General features: G+C 36.9%; 1 protein-coding gene across 2 annotated transcripts in view; it reads right to left on the bottom strand.

Annotated features, from left to right (window-relative positions):
* Window positions 1–3,783: 3,783 nt before the first annotated feature.
* Window positions 3,784–14,160, bottom strand: part of TBC1D23 (TBC1 domain family member 23) — a 45,779-nt gene continuing 35,402 nt past the window's right edge. The window contains exons 15-19 of one of the 2 annotated variants that reach the window (XM_070750050.1): window positions 13,697–13,741; window positions 9,750–9,838; window positions 8,621–8,756; window positions 7,924–8,118; window positions 3,784–5,313 (exon numbers count right to left, since the gene is read on the bottom strand). In XM_070750050.1, coding sequence (XP_070606151.1) covers window positions 5,232–5,313; window positions 7,924–8,118; window positions 8,621–8,756; window positions 9,750–9,838; window positions 13,697–13,741 — 547 coding nt within the window. In that variant the 3' untranslated portion in view covers window positions 3,784–5,231. The remainder of the gene's footprint in view (window positions 5,314–7,923; window positions 8,119–8,620; window positions 8,757–9,749; window positions 9,839–13,696; window positions 13,742–14,160) is intronic. The other variant, XM_070750048.1, reaches the window with a different exon arrangement.

Genomic DNA, 14,160 nt, shown 5'->3' with positions numbered 1-14,160 from the left:
TTCCTAAGTGGACAGTTTGATTTCACAGAAGTTTGATTTACTTTATTTATTTATTTTTATTTATTGGATTTGTATGCCACCCCTTTGAGTTATATTCTTTTGTTTAAGTGTTCCCTTTATTTTTTTTGACCAGTACAGGTATATGTAAAAAGCATAAAGCCCAATATTTTTGTCATGGAAAAGAGGAATGATAAGCTTACTGAATTTGTAATAGTTAGCCCTGCAGAGAGAGAGAGCTGTCATGAACAACGCTATACTCCACTTATGCAGACAAGCATATACCGTATGGGCCACAAAGCTACAATAGAAACCTATTTGCTGCTATTTAGCAGCCATTTGAGGTTTTGCAGTTCTTTTCTCACACATACTGAATACCACCTAAAAAGCCACCAAGGGTGACAAAATGGCAAGTGTAATTCAATGCAAAGGGCTGCATGATTTGCTGTCTATAAAGACCAAATTTCATGTATATGTGGAACCTCAGCTGAGAGCAGCTCATCATTGTGGGTAGCTCAATGAAAATGTAAAGCCAGAATGTGACCATATTGAGAATGAAATGTTAAGTAAGTAAGTTGACCTCTCCCGATTCCTAAGAGGTCAGTAAGGGGCGTGCATAAGTGCATCAGAGTGCCTTCCTAATGTTTCTCTTTTACTAGTATTTTACGTATATTAAAATATTATTATATCTCTCTATACCACCATACATACTTGACACAACAAAATAAATAAAGTAAAACTTCAAATAAAATGATAGCCTTGTGTAAAAAGGAGTGAGATTGATTGGAATGCTGATGGTTGTATTGTTTTGTACCTTTAACAAAAGTGTGGGAGGGACTATAATTTAAGGCATATAAGTCCAATAAGTAAGTAAGTAAGTAAGTAGGTAGGTAGGTAGGTAGGTAAGTAAGTAAGTAAGTAAGTAACCAAAGTCAGAGAAACAATTCAAGAACTTGAAACCTTCTAGTTTACAATCAAAAATGGTCACGAGGGGGGTACAGTATATAAACTGCATGGTGTCAAGAGTGAAAAGTTTATTTATTTTATTTTTATTTATTTATTTTATCCAATACACAATAATACACAATGAAGGCTATAGAGGATAAGTTGGGTGGGGGTTGCTTTATTTTTAGTCTTCCTCACAATCTAAGAATAAGAACATAAGAAGAGCCATGCTGAATCGGCCCAAAGCCCATGGAGTCCAGCATTCTGTGTCACACAGTGGGCCCATCAATTTTACATGGGGATCTTGAGCAGAAAGAGAAGACCAAACCCTCCCTTTCCCTTGACCCCCAACAAATGATACTCAAGGGAATTCTGCCTGCCTCAAGCAACATAGAGGCGACACATGGATATCCGTTTCAATAACTACCCGTTTCAATAACCACCGATACACTTGTCTAATCCTGCCTTGAAGCTATCCAGGCTGACAGCTGTCACGACCTCTTCTGGAAGTGAATTCCATAAATCAATGACCCTCTGGGTGAAGAAATATTTCCCTTTATTTGTCCTTACTTTCTTACCTAAGAATGATTGTAAGAGTTGCCTTGAGTGAGATAGGTGGCAAACAAAACAAGTAATAAAAGTACTTCTTTAGAGTGTAGTGTCTGTATTAAAGAATTTGATACTACCAATGTGACCATCAAAGGGAGTCTCAACAAATTTATGGAATATTAATATATGAAGCAATGGTTGTGGGGAATGAGAAATACTCTTTTTATGTTAACATAGTTGTAAAAATTATCACATAAAACAATTTTATTAATCATTTGTGTGGTTGTTGAATTTCAGTTGAAAGTTATAATAGGGTAGGTTTTTAATCAACTTTTTAGAATGGGTGCTAGCATGTGTATTCCTGGCTGACCTGAAACCTTCCAAGTGTGTTGGATGAGAAATGGCCATGTTGTCTAAGTGGTGATGTTATTGGGTTGAGAATTAGACCTGCAAAAATATGTTGTTTGTTTACTTTCTGTTCAGTTGGCAACTCTACGTAAAGATGTGCAGCCTTAGGCATATTCGCTATACCAATATTTCTCAATTCAAGTAGTCCTTGACTTATGAGAGCTCATTTAGTGACCATTCAAACTTACAACAGTACTTTTAAAAAGTGACTTATAATCATTTTTCACACTCACAACCATTGCAGCAATCCCCTGGTCACAAGATAAAAATTTGGGTGCTTGGAAACTGGTTTAAATTTATGGCAGTTGCAGGTTCCATTTTCTGCAATCTTCTGATAAGCAAAGTCAATTGGGAAGCCAGATTCATGTAACAATCATGTTATTATCTTATAGTGATTCACTTAAAAACTGTGGCAAGAAAGGTTGTAAAAGGGGGGCACAAATCACTTGCCAAATGTTTTGCTTTTTGTTTTGGGCTCAGTTATGGTCATAAGTTGAGAACCACTGGTATTTACTCCTAAGTAACTTTCAGTGTAGACCCCAGTGTATTAAAAGACATCTAAAGTAATTTTTCAAAATCATGTCCCATAGATCTCATACACTCTTATAATAAATAAAACACAGATTTGAAAATATTGTTCTAAAATGTATTGCGCTGTATTTCCCACTCTTCTCAGATTTCTTTTATCAGTTAGTAACATTTGTGACTGAGATCAGGAGTACAATGTGTGTATGCTTAAGGAAAACTTCACTGAATTGAAATCAAGACAGCTAAATGGTCAACAAATAATTTTTTATGTATTGTCAATTTGTGTGAACCATTTGCCTGATCATGTTCTCAAGGGAAGATTGGTGTCTCTGGGAAAGGTGAGCATATTCTTATCATAAATTTCTGACCACAACTCAAGATTATACCTCCAGCAGTCTCAATCCCAGCCATTCTCAAGTTCAAGGGTGGATTCTAACTTACCTTGCTGCTAGCTCACTTCCTTCTGCATCGTGTGGGAGCGTATGCATTGTCCGTGCATGTGTAGTGCTGAAAACCAAGGTTCTGTGAATGCACAAAAGTAAAAAATAACTTCTGTACATGCGCAGAAGGCAAAAACAAGATGGTGGCACTTATGGAATCACTGAGAGAGGTGTTTCTGGGGTGTGGCCAACCAGCAATTGCTCCCAGTTTGGCAAATTGGGAAAAATTCCCGCTACTGGTTCTAAAGAACTGGTCTGAATCAGGAGCAACCCACCTCTGCCCAAGTCATGAAAGTATAGACGGAGATTCTCAGTCATCTAGGTCAGGGTTATCCCAAAATCCTACATGGCATCTGACCAGATTATCTACAGGACCATCTTCTGCCACAAAACTCCCAGCGACCGACCAGAGCCCACAGTGTCGGCCTTCTCCAGGTCCGCCTTATCAGCGTGATTGGGGTCTAATTTATTTGGCTTCATGCTGTCTGCTGCCAACATTTTTAGACACAGTAAACATACCAGTCTTTCCTTGTCTCCCACCATAGTCACAGTGAAGCCAAGAGCTACTTTTGCTTTGTAATATTTCCTCATCTTAGCTTTTGGGAGACTTCCGTTTTCTCATTATCTCCATCTCTCCCCTCCTTTTTTTTCATCCCTGTTAAACATTTTTCCATGGTGTCTCATATCTCCTACTCTGTGCTATTGTTCGGTGCAGAAACCCCCTACTCCTTGTGGCAAAAAAAGCACATTCCCTAGGATCATGCACGTCCACCTGGCATCGCTCTGTACTCCCCCCCCCACTATTTGAGAAACACTGCATTAATCCAATCTATAATGTAAAGTATAGATTTTTGTTATTATTGTTATTCCTTGGAAATGATCAAGCTTCCTGTATCCAAATGACTTGGAAAAATAATTGGCTTTTAAGTAGTAATGATTTATTTACAATAGCACTTTTATAAACAATTGCACAAACATCTTTACATTAATATTATGAAAAAAGAGTCATTGCTAAATTAGGCAGGAAAACCTCTAGGAGATTTTAATTTGCTTTTTAAAAAGAGAGTGGAGAAAGGAAAAAAAATGCAACAGCTCTGAGACAGAACTATAAATACAGGAGTATTGGCAAAAGTGCAGTTCATGCAATTCATATTTATATAGGTACTTGTTTTAATTTATTTTTTAAAAAATGAGTGTTGGTTTCAGGATTAAGGTGCCTACATGATTCTTGTTAAGACCTCAAGAGTTGGTAATGAAGATCAGTTATTTTAGTTTCCATTGGCATGTTGGATCTGCAAATATTCTATTATATTTTTGTCCAACCTACTGAAATCCTAAGAATTGTTACTCTCACGTTTTGCAGCTTTCATGTCAGCATTTACAGGATTTTCTTGAGCCTTCTAAGTGCATTCAAGTACCTCTCACAACCATTTTGGTTATCTTTGAAAATTATTTTTCCACCAGATTTTATTTTTTTAAATCTCCAGCACTGAAGACATCATTAATAGCATTCAACTGATATATTTCAAAGAAAAACTAAAGCCGTCATACATAAAGTTTTCACTTTGCTCCGCATTGCAATTTTAGTAAGCGCTGGACAGATTTTGAACAGGTTTCTGAAAGATGATATTTGCATGGCCGTTAGTGTAGCCAATTCTTATATTCTCTTATGAAAAATGAATTATGATTTCATTTTCCAATCTAATGTTGACTTTGGAAAACCTTAGCTTTCATTATAAAGCATAGAGCTGCTAGCATTCAACTGCTATATGCTGAATAGCATTTCAAACTTCAGAAATTTAACTATTCTCTTAAACCTCATAGAAGACTTTAAAAATTACATAGACATTGTATGTCCTATAAAACTGCCCCAAGTTTGATAGCACATAATATTGTTTTAAAGGAGTTCTAGATTCTTGCTTCACGTACTGTTGCCAAACCCTGATACTATGCGTAGCAGTTCAAACCAAATATTCAAGACTTGTAAAAATATGTCTTGTGAATTATGTAGTTCAAATGTTTTCCAATATTGGAAAGTATTGCCTGGCTACAGTACATCTTTTCAAACAGATCTATGTAGTGAGTTGTCTCTTTACGAATAAGCCAGCTTCTCCAAAGTTACTTTAAAAATAACTCAAGTTTATAACAAACAATATTTGCAAATGTGTTAAAGAAAATACTTTAAAAAAATCTCTTCAAAAGTATAATTTACTTCTACCATAAAGTGGTTATCCAGGCACTCCCATCAATAAACTGAAATGTCCTCTTAAGTTAATTATTCAGCTCCAACAAGTCATTTTAGGCCACATAAAATATTTTGGCCACCACTTTTTTCTGAAGACACAGTGAAAACATCTTTTCTTATTAGCTTTCCAGGGCATCCAGTACTTTCATAATCTGTAGTTTTATAGCTTTGGTGGCATCACCTGCATTTGGAATCAAGTACCTTAAAAATGGAGATGACAACATCATTTGTTAATATACTAAATCACTTTGACAATATAAAATAGTACAATTAAAATATTACATCATGATCCATAGGATCCTTATATATGATGCACCTGCGCATGCGTGTATACATACACACATATACAGTGGTACCTCATCTTACGAATGCCTCTTCTAACGAACTTTTCGAGATACGAACCCGGTGTTTAAGATTATTTTGCCTCTTCTTCCGAACTATTTTCACCTTACGAACCCAAGCCGCCGCTGCTGGGATGAAGGGGTTTCTTTTTTCCCCCTTTTTTGAAGAAAGAAAAGGGAGGGGCGGCTTGAAGGGGGAAAGAGTTTGCATTTTAAAAAGTAGGAGAACAGCGTGCTTGCACAGGCACTGAAAGGGTCTCTTTTGATGAAAGAAAAGGGAGGGGCGGCTTGGAGGGGGAAAGAGTTTGCATTTAAAAAAGTAGGAGAACAGCGTGCTTGCACAGGCACTGAAAGGGTGTCTTTTGAAGAAAGAAAAGAGAGGGGCGGCTTGGAGGGGGAAAGAGTTTGCATTTAAAAAAGTAGGAGAACAGCGTGCTTGCACAGGCACTGAAAGGGTATCTTTTGAAGAAAGAAGAGGGAGGGGCGGCTTGAAGGGGGAAAGAGTTTGCATTTTAAAAAGTAGGAGAACAGCGTGCTTGCACAGGCACTGAAAGGGTATCTTTTGAAGAAAGAAGAGGGAGGGGCGGCTTGGAGGGGGAAAGAGTTTGCATTTAAAAAAGTAGGAGAACAGCGTGCTTGCACAGGCACTGAAAGGGTATCTTTTGAAGAAAGAAGAGGGAGGGGCGGCTTGGAGGGGGAAAGAGTTTGCATTTAAAAAAGTAGGAGAACAGCGTGCTTGCACAGGCACTGAAAGGGTGTCTTTTGAAGAAAGAAAAGGGAGGGGCGGCTTGGAGGGGGAAAGCATTTAAAAAAGTAGGAGAACAGCGTGCTTGCAGGCACTGAAAGAGTGTCTTTTGAAGAAAGAAAAGCGAGGGGCGCCCCCCTTGCCTTTCTTCCTTCCGACTCATCCTTTAGCCTAGCCTTGCTTCTTCCACCCGCCCCCTTTAGCTGCTCCTCCCTGCCCTCTGTTTGCCTCCCTTCTAAAGTTTGGGATTTTCCTAAAGGATTTGCACGCATTATTTGCTTTTACATTGATTCCTATGGGAAACATTGTTTTGTCTTATGAACTTTTCACCTTACGAACCTCCTCCTGGAACCAATTAAGTTCGTATCATGAGGTACCACTGTACAATGATGCTTATATCCAAAGAAATTGAAATGAGATAATCAGTGTGTCATTTCTCTTCCATCCCGCCTTCAGGCTCTGCCTCATCATCACCTACAATTAGCTGCAAAATGTTCTGGAAGGCTATCAAGACATGGCTCTATGTCCTTAGGCTGAGGATCCCAGGAGACCAGTGAGATTCATAGATGGCCCCACCGATATAGTTAATATTTATTCTCTCTTGAGCCTTTTTATTTTTAATAATGATTGTTTTGATATATTTTTGTTTTGCTTTATAATTGTTCCAGAGTAACTACTTGTAAAACGGAGGTTGCATAAATTTGATAAATACATCAATATATAAAATATTCTGCCTAGCAACTAATTTCAAATATATTTTTACATTTGGGAAAAACTTAAATTATTAAATTAAATTTAAATTATAACACCGATTAATATGTTGCTATTGAGAGAATCTCAAAATTCCAGAATGTATGTAGATGATTCACTCATGATCTAATGTAATGATTAAACCTTAGCTTAATTAAATCACAAGGAGTAATAATTTCTAGACCATTGTTGAGCCAATTAAAGAATGTATTAAAAAGTTCTATAGAACTTGAAGAAGGCTCAGCCTTTTGAATGATAATACTAGCACTTTACGTTAAAAATGGGACATTGTTTATACAAGGATTTTATAATTACCCATATAATAAGGCTGCGCTTAACAATATTAGAAATTACTGTCAATTGATTATTTCATTTTGATACATAAATGAATCACCAAAATATATGAATATATGAATCCCCAAAAGCCCTTCATGGCACCGGACCAGATTATCTCAGGGACTGCCTTCTGCTGCACGAATCCCAGTGACCAGTTAGGTCCCACAGAGTGGGTCTTCTCCGGGTCCCGTCAACTAAACAATGTCACTTGGCGGGACCCAGGGGAAGAGTCTTCTCTGTGTTGGCCCCAGCCCTCTGGAACCAACTCCCTCCAGAGATTAGAATTGCCCCCACCCTCCTTGCCTTTCGTAAGCTTGCCTTTTGTAAGCTTCTTAAAACCCACCTCTGCCGCCAGGCATAGGGGAACTAAAATACCCTTTCCCCCTAGGCCTTTACAATTTTATGCATGGTATGTATGTATGTATGTTTGGTTTTATAATAAGGGTTTTTAACTGTTTTAATATTGGATTGTTATATGCTGTTTTTATTACTGTTGTTAGCCGCCCAAGTCTATAGAGAGGGGCGGCATACAAATCAAATAAAATAAAATCAAATCAAATCAAATCAAATCAAATCAAATCAAATCAAAAAATATGAATGATGCATATATAGTTGAATCTAATAATAGTAAAATCTTACCTCTCAACTGCCAAAATCTCTATACCTGAAGCAGTGCTATTTCCATATTTAAAGGTTATCAATTCTGGATGCTTTTTCTTGGAAGTAATTTTGACCACAGCATTTAGTGCCTGACGAGATTGTATGTAAGCAAATCCCTTTCGAGAGACAATCTCTCGCAAACAGTACATGTGTGTTGTAGTTACCAAAAGGTGACTAGGAAAAAAAACCCAAACACCAGAAAATAAGTGAATTATCAGGAAACAGACACTTCCCCATCCTCAGCATTATTGTAAATAATATTATGTGACTACAAATAAAAGTCATTTGGCAAGTTTAGAATGGACTTTTCATTGGCATGTGGATATGCTTTATATTGGGGTAAAAGTGCCAATATATAATATGCTAGGACCAAAACATAATATCGGCTATGAAATGATTACCTGCAATGCTTCTGTGAGTGCAATTCAAATACTTAATTAGTCACCCTACATCCCCCCCCCCAATTAAGTAAGGTTAAAGGCAAATTTTAAAAATAAATATCTAGAAAAAAATAAATAAAATTAGAAGCCTAAATATCTGGCATTAAAAAGTGTGTATGTGTGTGCATTTCTGTATACTTTGGTATATACACCTACATATATATACAGAGAGACAGAGAACACCACATTTTATCATTAGAAACTTTATTAAGTTTATAAAACTAATGCAACAATACCTGGGAAACATGTGCCCACTTTCTTTCACTTCACTACAAGGGAAATGATATTTTATATCTGGCTTATTTATCCAAGTCTGAATGTTGACGATTTCTTTTCTATCATCATCAGACATTGAAGAGCTATCAATTTCATCTGTTTCAAAAGGAAAAAAAAATGCTGCCATGGACAAAATCTTTTTAATTGCTATTACACATTTTGAAAAAAAAATTCATTCTAATCTGAAATTTATGAAATAAAAGGCTGCTGTTCATCATCACCAAGCCTAGCAATCCCATCGCACATTATTCCATGCACATATTTGACAGCCTTTCTACAGCCACATTTATGGCTAAAACTGCAGTGTTAAAGCCAAGACATTCATTCTTAAGGTGCTGATTCTATGCAAAAGTCACAGTATATTTCACATATTGTATGTACGTATGTAATACGTATTAATAGATAGTTGATAAAGTAGGGATTTACCTACTATATTCAATACAAGTTTGGATTCCCTGAATGCTGAATAAAGATCCTAAACAAGTTCATTTAATAATAACATGTTTCTCTGATAACTATTGAATATCTCTGAAATATAGAAGTATGCCTTGACTTGAATTTATCAGTTATAAAGTCCAGGAGAGTTCACTAATGCATTCAGTGAAATGAATCTACCTGTATAGTCTGGATGTATATTTTGCCCAGATCACATCCCTGAATTTTCTTGGCAAACAGTACAGGTGTTTCTCAGAAAACCTGTCTATAGGTGTATAAGAAATCTGATGCTATCAGATGTTTTTTACGGCAATGTTATCTAAACTTACAATTACAGTAAAACTTGGATTTAACAGACCAGAGAAGGCATGTTATATTGTTTATAAAATGTATGAGAATTTTGTCTGACTTGTGTTCGTATATGTAAACTATCCAGACTGATTCTCCAAACAATGTACTTTTCTGATGTAAAACCTTCAGATTTTGAAAGGTGTATCTGAAGTCTGATGAATGATGCCACCCAAATGATAGTTGTAATATTGCAGATTTCAGTTGGAATTTCATATCACAATTAGAGTATCTTTTTAATAGCAGAATTCCAGACTTATCTGGAAATTGCACCATCTAATTTGCTTATAAAAACTTTTACTATACCACTATCATATTCTTCTTCATCTCCAATACTGAAAACTGGCTTCACACCACGATAAGGTTTTCCTACTCGGTCACTGCTGCTGACATGCCTGTTGGTAGGGAAAGAACATAAGAGAGGAAAAATAATCTTCACTTTAAAATATATTTTATTGCAGTATTTTTTTCAATAGCAGCATGCAATGTGATCCAATCCAGGTGAAAATCTCTCTCTGTGTGTAGTCGAAGAATTCGATAAAGGTAGCTAGCTGGCTTTGCAAAAGCAATGAACCATACTGAATTAGTGAAAAGCAGGCAAAAAAAGCACTGAACTGGCTGGACTGTATTATGCAAAAGAAGTTTGGTTTGAAAAGTTCAATAAGCATAGTCAGAAAATACAGATCTCTTCAGTGGGTTATATGTAGCTTTACATACATTATTAAATTAGAGTTTCAAGCACATTTTCTCATTATCTTTGTAATTCAGCTACATCTGGAGCATGGCACCCTGCACATCTATGTTTTTATGACTTTAAATCAAAGTAAAATGTTTCCTTAAAGTGATAATCTATCAAGGAATGTTTGGGGACAAACTATTATTGCTTTCCAATATTCCAATGTATGCAACACTAACAAATAAAAAGCTTAGAATATGTGTTAATTTAATCTAATAAATATCTCTGAAGCAACCCTAACATCAGATAATAGAACAGACTTGAGAGGTATAGAATGTGAATTATAGTATTTCTTCTTTTCAGATTTTTCACAGATGGATCTTGCTTCTTGTTCATTCATTTTCATGGATTACAAAATGCACTCAGAAACCGAATGTCATGTTAAATACAGTGGTACCTCGAGATACGAGTTTAATTCGTTCCGGACCTGGGCTCTTAAGTCGAGCAGCTCTTATCTCGAACGACTTTTCCCCATAGGAATTAATGTAAATAATTTTAATTGGTTCCAGCCCTCAAAAAACTCACAAAGTTAGTCTAAATTATGCAGAAAGACATGTTTTTAATGAAGAAATGTACATGTACATATAAATGAATAATGAAGTTTCTTTCACTTAACTTGTAAACTTTCTTAAACTTTTAAATTTACATATGTTCAACTTCTCTGCCACCCAATCCTGTAGGACAGAGGTCCCCAACCCTTTTTGCACCAGGGACCGGCTTTAAGCGATCAAGAGAGGAATGGGTGAATGAATGGACGGAGGGTGGGAAGGAAGGAAGGAAAGAGGGAAGGGACAGGAACAGAGGAAGGAAGCAAGGAAACTTATGAAAGGGGAGAGTAAGAGAGGAATGAGTGAAGGGAGGGAGGGAGGGAAGAAGGTGGGAAGGAGAAAGAAAAGAAGAAATAGAGGAAGGGAAGGTAAGAGAAAGAAAAAGAGCAAGAAAGAAAGAAAGAAAGAAAGAAAGAAAGAAAGGGGGAAGGGACAGGAACAGAGGAAGGAAGCAAGGAAACTTATGAAAGGGGAGAGTAAGAGAGGAATGAGTGAAGGGAGGGAGGGAGGGAAGAAGGTGGGAAGGAGAAAGAAAAGAAGAAATAGAGGAATGGAAGGTAAAAGAGAGAAAGAAAAAGAGCAAGAAAGAAAGCTGCAAGCACCCCCCCCCCGAGCCCCCCAGGCCGGCTGCAACCTTTTAAAACACGTGCGCCGCTTCGCAGCTGTCTCCTGAAGCCGAACGCGGAAGTTAGCGTTTGGCTTCAGGAGACAGCTCCTTGGCGCTTGTATCTCGAATTTGGGCTTGTAAGTAGAACAAAAATATCTCTCCCCTCCCAGCTCTTATCTCGAGTTGCTCTTAAGTAGAGCAGCTCTTATGTCGGGGTTCCACTGTAGTTTCATACTTCATAGGAAGTAGCTCATTCCAGGGTGTTATATATACATTCTAAAAATTGTACTGCTGATTGGATGTAAGTAAATCTCTGTCCGGTTCACTTTTGAAAATGATTCAAATTTTACTTTTTAGTGTAGAAATGGCTGCTAGAGGAGATAAATAGGTAACATAAGGAAGAAGAATGGGGAAACTGTTGGGAACACTCACATTTATCACTATTCCTGAAGGTAAATGCTTTTATTTTCTAGAAGTTGGCAGATTAATGTAATAAGAAACTGAACTGCATAAAGAGAGACAACAAATATGCCATCCAAAGAAAGCCTGTTAGAGCTTGTTAGTAATTTATAAAGATAAGCATCTGTAACACTGACAGTGTTCAATAAAATAGCTGGTGTATGAGATAAATAAACTGTATAGATTGTTTATTTACTATCTTCACTGTTTTTACAAAATAGGTGTAGGCAACAATTTATCCTTTTTTGCAACTGTTTCAAAATTTGCAGGCCCTCTTTATGTGCTTTTAAGGCCTATACAAATTCTCTATTCTTTCATATTTCACTATAAGCCCAACATACAATAGTTGTTATCTAGGTAAAGATAATGCTAACTGTGATTTGTTGTTTTAAGATTTGTTGTCAGTTTGATAGCACAAACTGGATTTAAGTGCACTGTCAGAAGGTACAATTTATGTATGGTATGTCTATGTGTATGTCTGGTTTAATAATGGGATTTTAAAATGTTTTTTAAATCTATTAGATTTGTCATGAATTGTTTTATTGTATGCTGTGAGCCGCCCCGAGTCTGCGGAGAGGGGCGGCATACAAATCTAATAAATAATAATAATAAAAATAATAATAATAAAGAATATATGCCAGTATGGAAATCATTATTAACGTGTTTAATAAGAACAACCATAATCTTTAGCCATAATTTGCTTGTTTTAACATAAGCATGCAAATCATGGTTTGAAAACCAAATTACACATATCCCGTCATTTAGTTTGGGAGATAGTTGCTCTCACACTTCATGTAAATAAATAAATACCTTGAAAGTAATTTGCTATTTATAAGCTAGATATTCAGATGATATTAAATAAAACCACAATTTAGAAACAATATTCTCATAGTCAATTGCTAAATTTATATGCCATAACAATTCTGGCTCTTTAACCTGTCCATCATCAAAATGATTTCTTCTTACATTGTGCCTGAGAAATCCATTTAGTTCTTATATTCTTTCAAATTTCTTATCTGTGATACTTAGTCAAAGAATCACTGGCAATGTACTGGACCATAAGAATATACTTAAGGTATGCCATATGAGTATACTTTTTAAAATATTATTGAAATGTAATTTAATAATGAAACCTCTCTTCCATCTCTGTCGCACAAATTCCAGCAACCGATTAGGTCCCACAGAGTTGGCCTTCTCCGGGTCCCATCGACTAAACAATGTTGTCTGGCGGGTCCCAGGGGAAGAGCCTTCTCTGTGGCGGCCCCGACTCTCTGGAACCAGCTCCCCCGGGAGATTAAAACTGCCCCCACTCTCCTTGCCTTCCGTAAACTCCTTAAAACTCACCTCTGCCGTCAGGCATGGGGGAATTGAGGCATTCCCCCTCCCTCCCCCCGGGCCTATATAATTTATGTATGGTGTGTCTGTGTGTATGTCTGGTTTAATAATGGGGTTTTAAAATGTTTTTTAAACTTATTAGATTTGTTATGAATGGTCTTATTGTATGCTGTGAGCCGCCCCGAGTCTATGGAGAGGGGCGTCATACAAATCTAATAAATAATAATAATGTCAATTTTTCAACTCTCATCCAAAATCTAATTAACTACAGGATCCCATTTTGTTGAGTAGGGTTATCAAAAATTCTGCTGCATTTTAATGTTCAAACAAAACAGTGAATTATGGCTAACATTTGTTTGACTGCAACATGCTGCAAAGGAGGTAGCAGGTATTACATATGCATGTGTCATCTATAAATGAATGTGAAAAATCTGTGGCTTTAGTATTTTAAATATTTGAAAAACTCTGAGAACTATTGACAGTATAACTGATGCTTACAGATAGTATGAAGTCATGCTAAAAAAAGGACAAAGGCAGTTTTTCTCAGATGGTTCTGCATGGAGCTTACCGCAGCATACTTGCTCTGTCAGGCCAAGGAAGATTGAAAGACATTCTATAGCAAATTGGGCAGAGGACAGAATAAATAATTACAATATATTAAGAAAATCTGACTTATGTCTTCTCATTTGGAATTAATTATATGTATGTATGTATGTATGTATGTATGTATGTATGTATGTATGTATGCAGAGGTGGGTTGCTAAAGTGGAACTGTGACGTTTGCTTGCCCCCGTGGCTCTGAGTGTTAGCAGAGTCCAGTGCAATTCTGCTACTGCAGCTGAGTAGGTAGGAGAATCGTGTGTGGAGACGCAGGTGATCCCATGTTTCGGCACAGTCTTTTGCAGTTGTGGTTAGCTCTGGCCCAGTTCCTGCCCCAAGGAATGTGCAGGTGGATGTGGGGGAGACATCCACATGCCGCAGGCCTGTTTTGCTCCCGATGGAATCTGCCGATGAAGCCTCCTCTGATCAAGG

This window comes from Erythrolamprus reginae, chromosome 4 (assembly GCF_031021105.1).
Source record: "Erythrolamprus reginae isolate rEryReg1 chromosome 4, rEryReg1.hap1, whole genome shotgun sequence".
Taxonomy (NCBI): Eukaryota; Metazoa; Chordata; class Lepidosauria; order Squamata; family Dipsadidae; genus Erythrolamprus; species Erythrolamprus reginae.
Note: the sequence above shows the minus strand (reverse complement) of the source record. Positions and strands in the feature narration are given on the sequence as shown.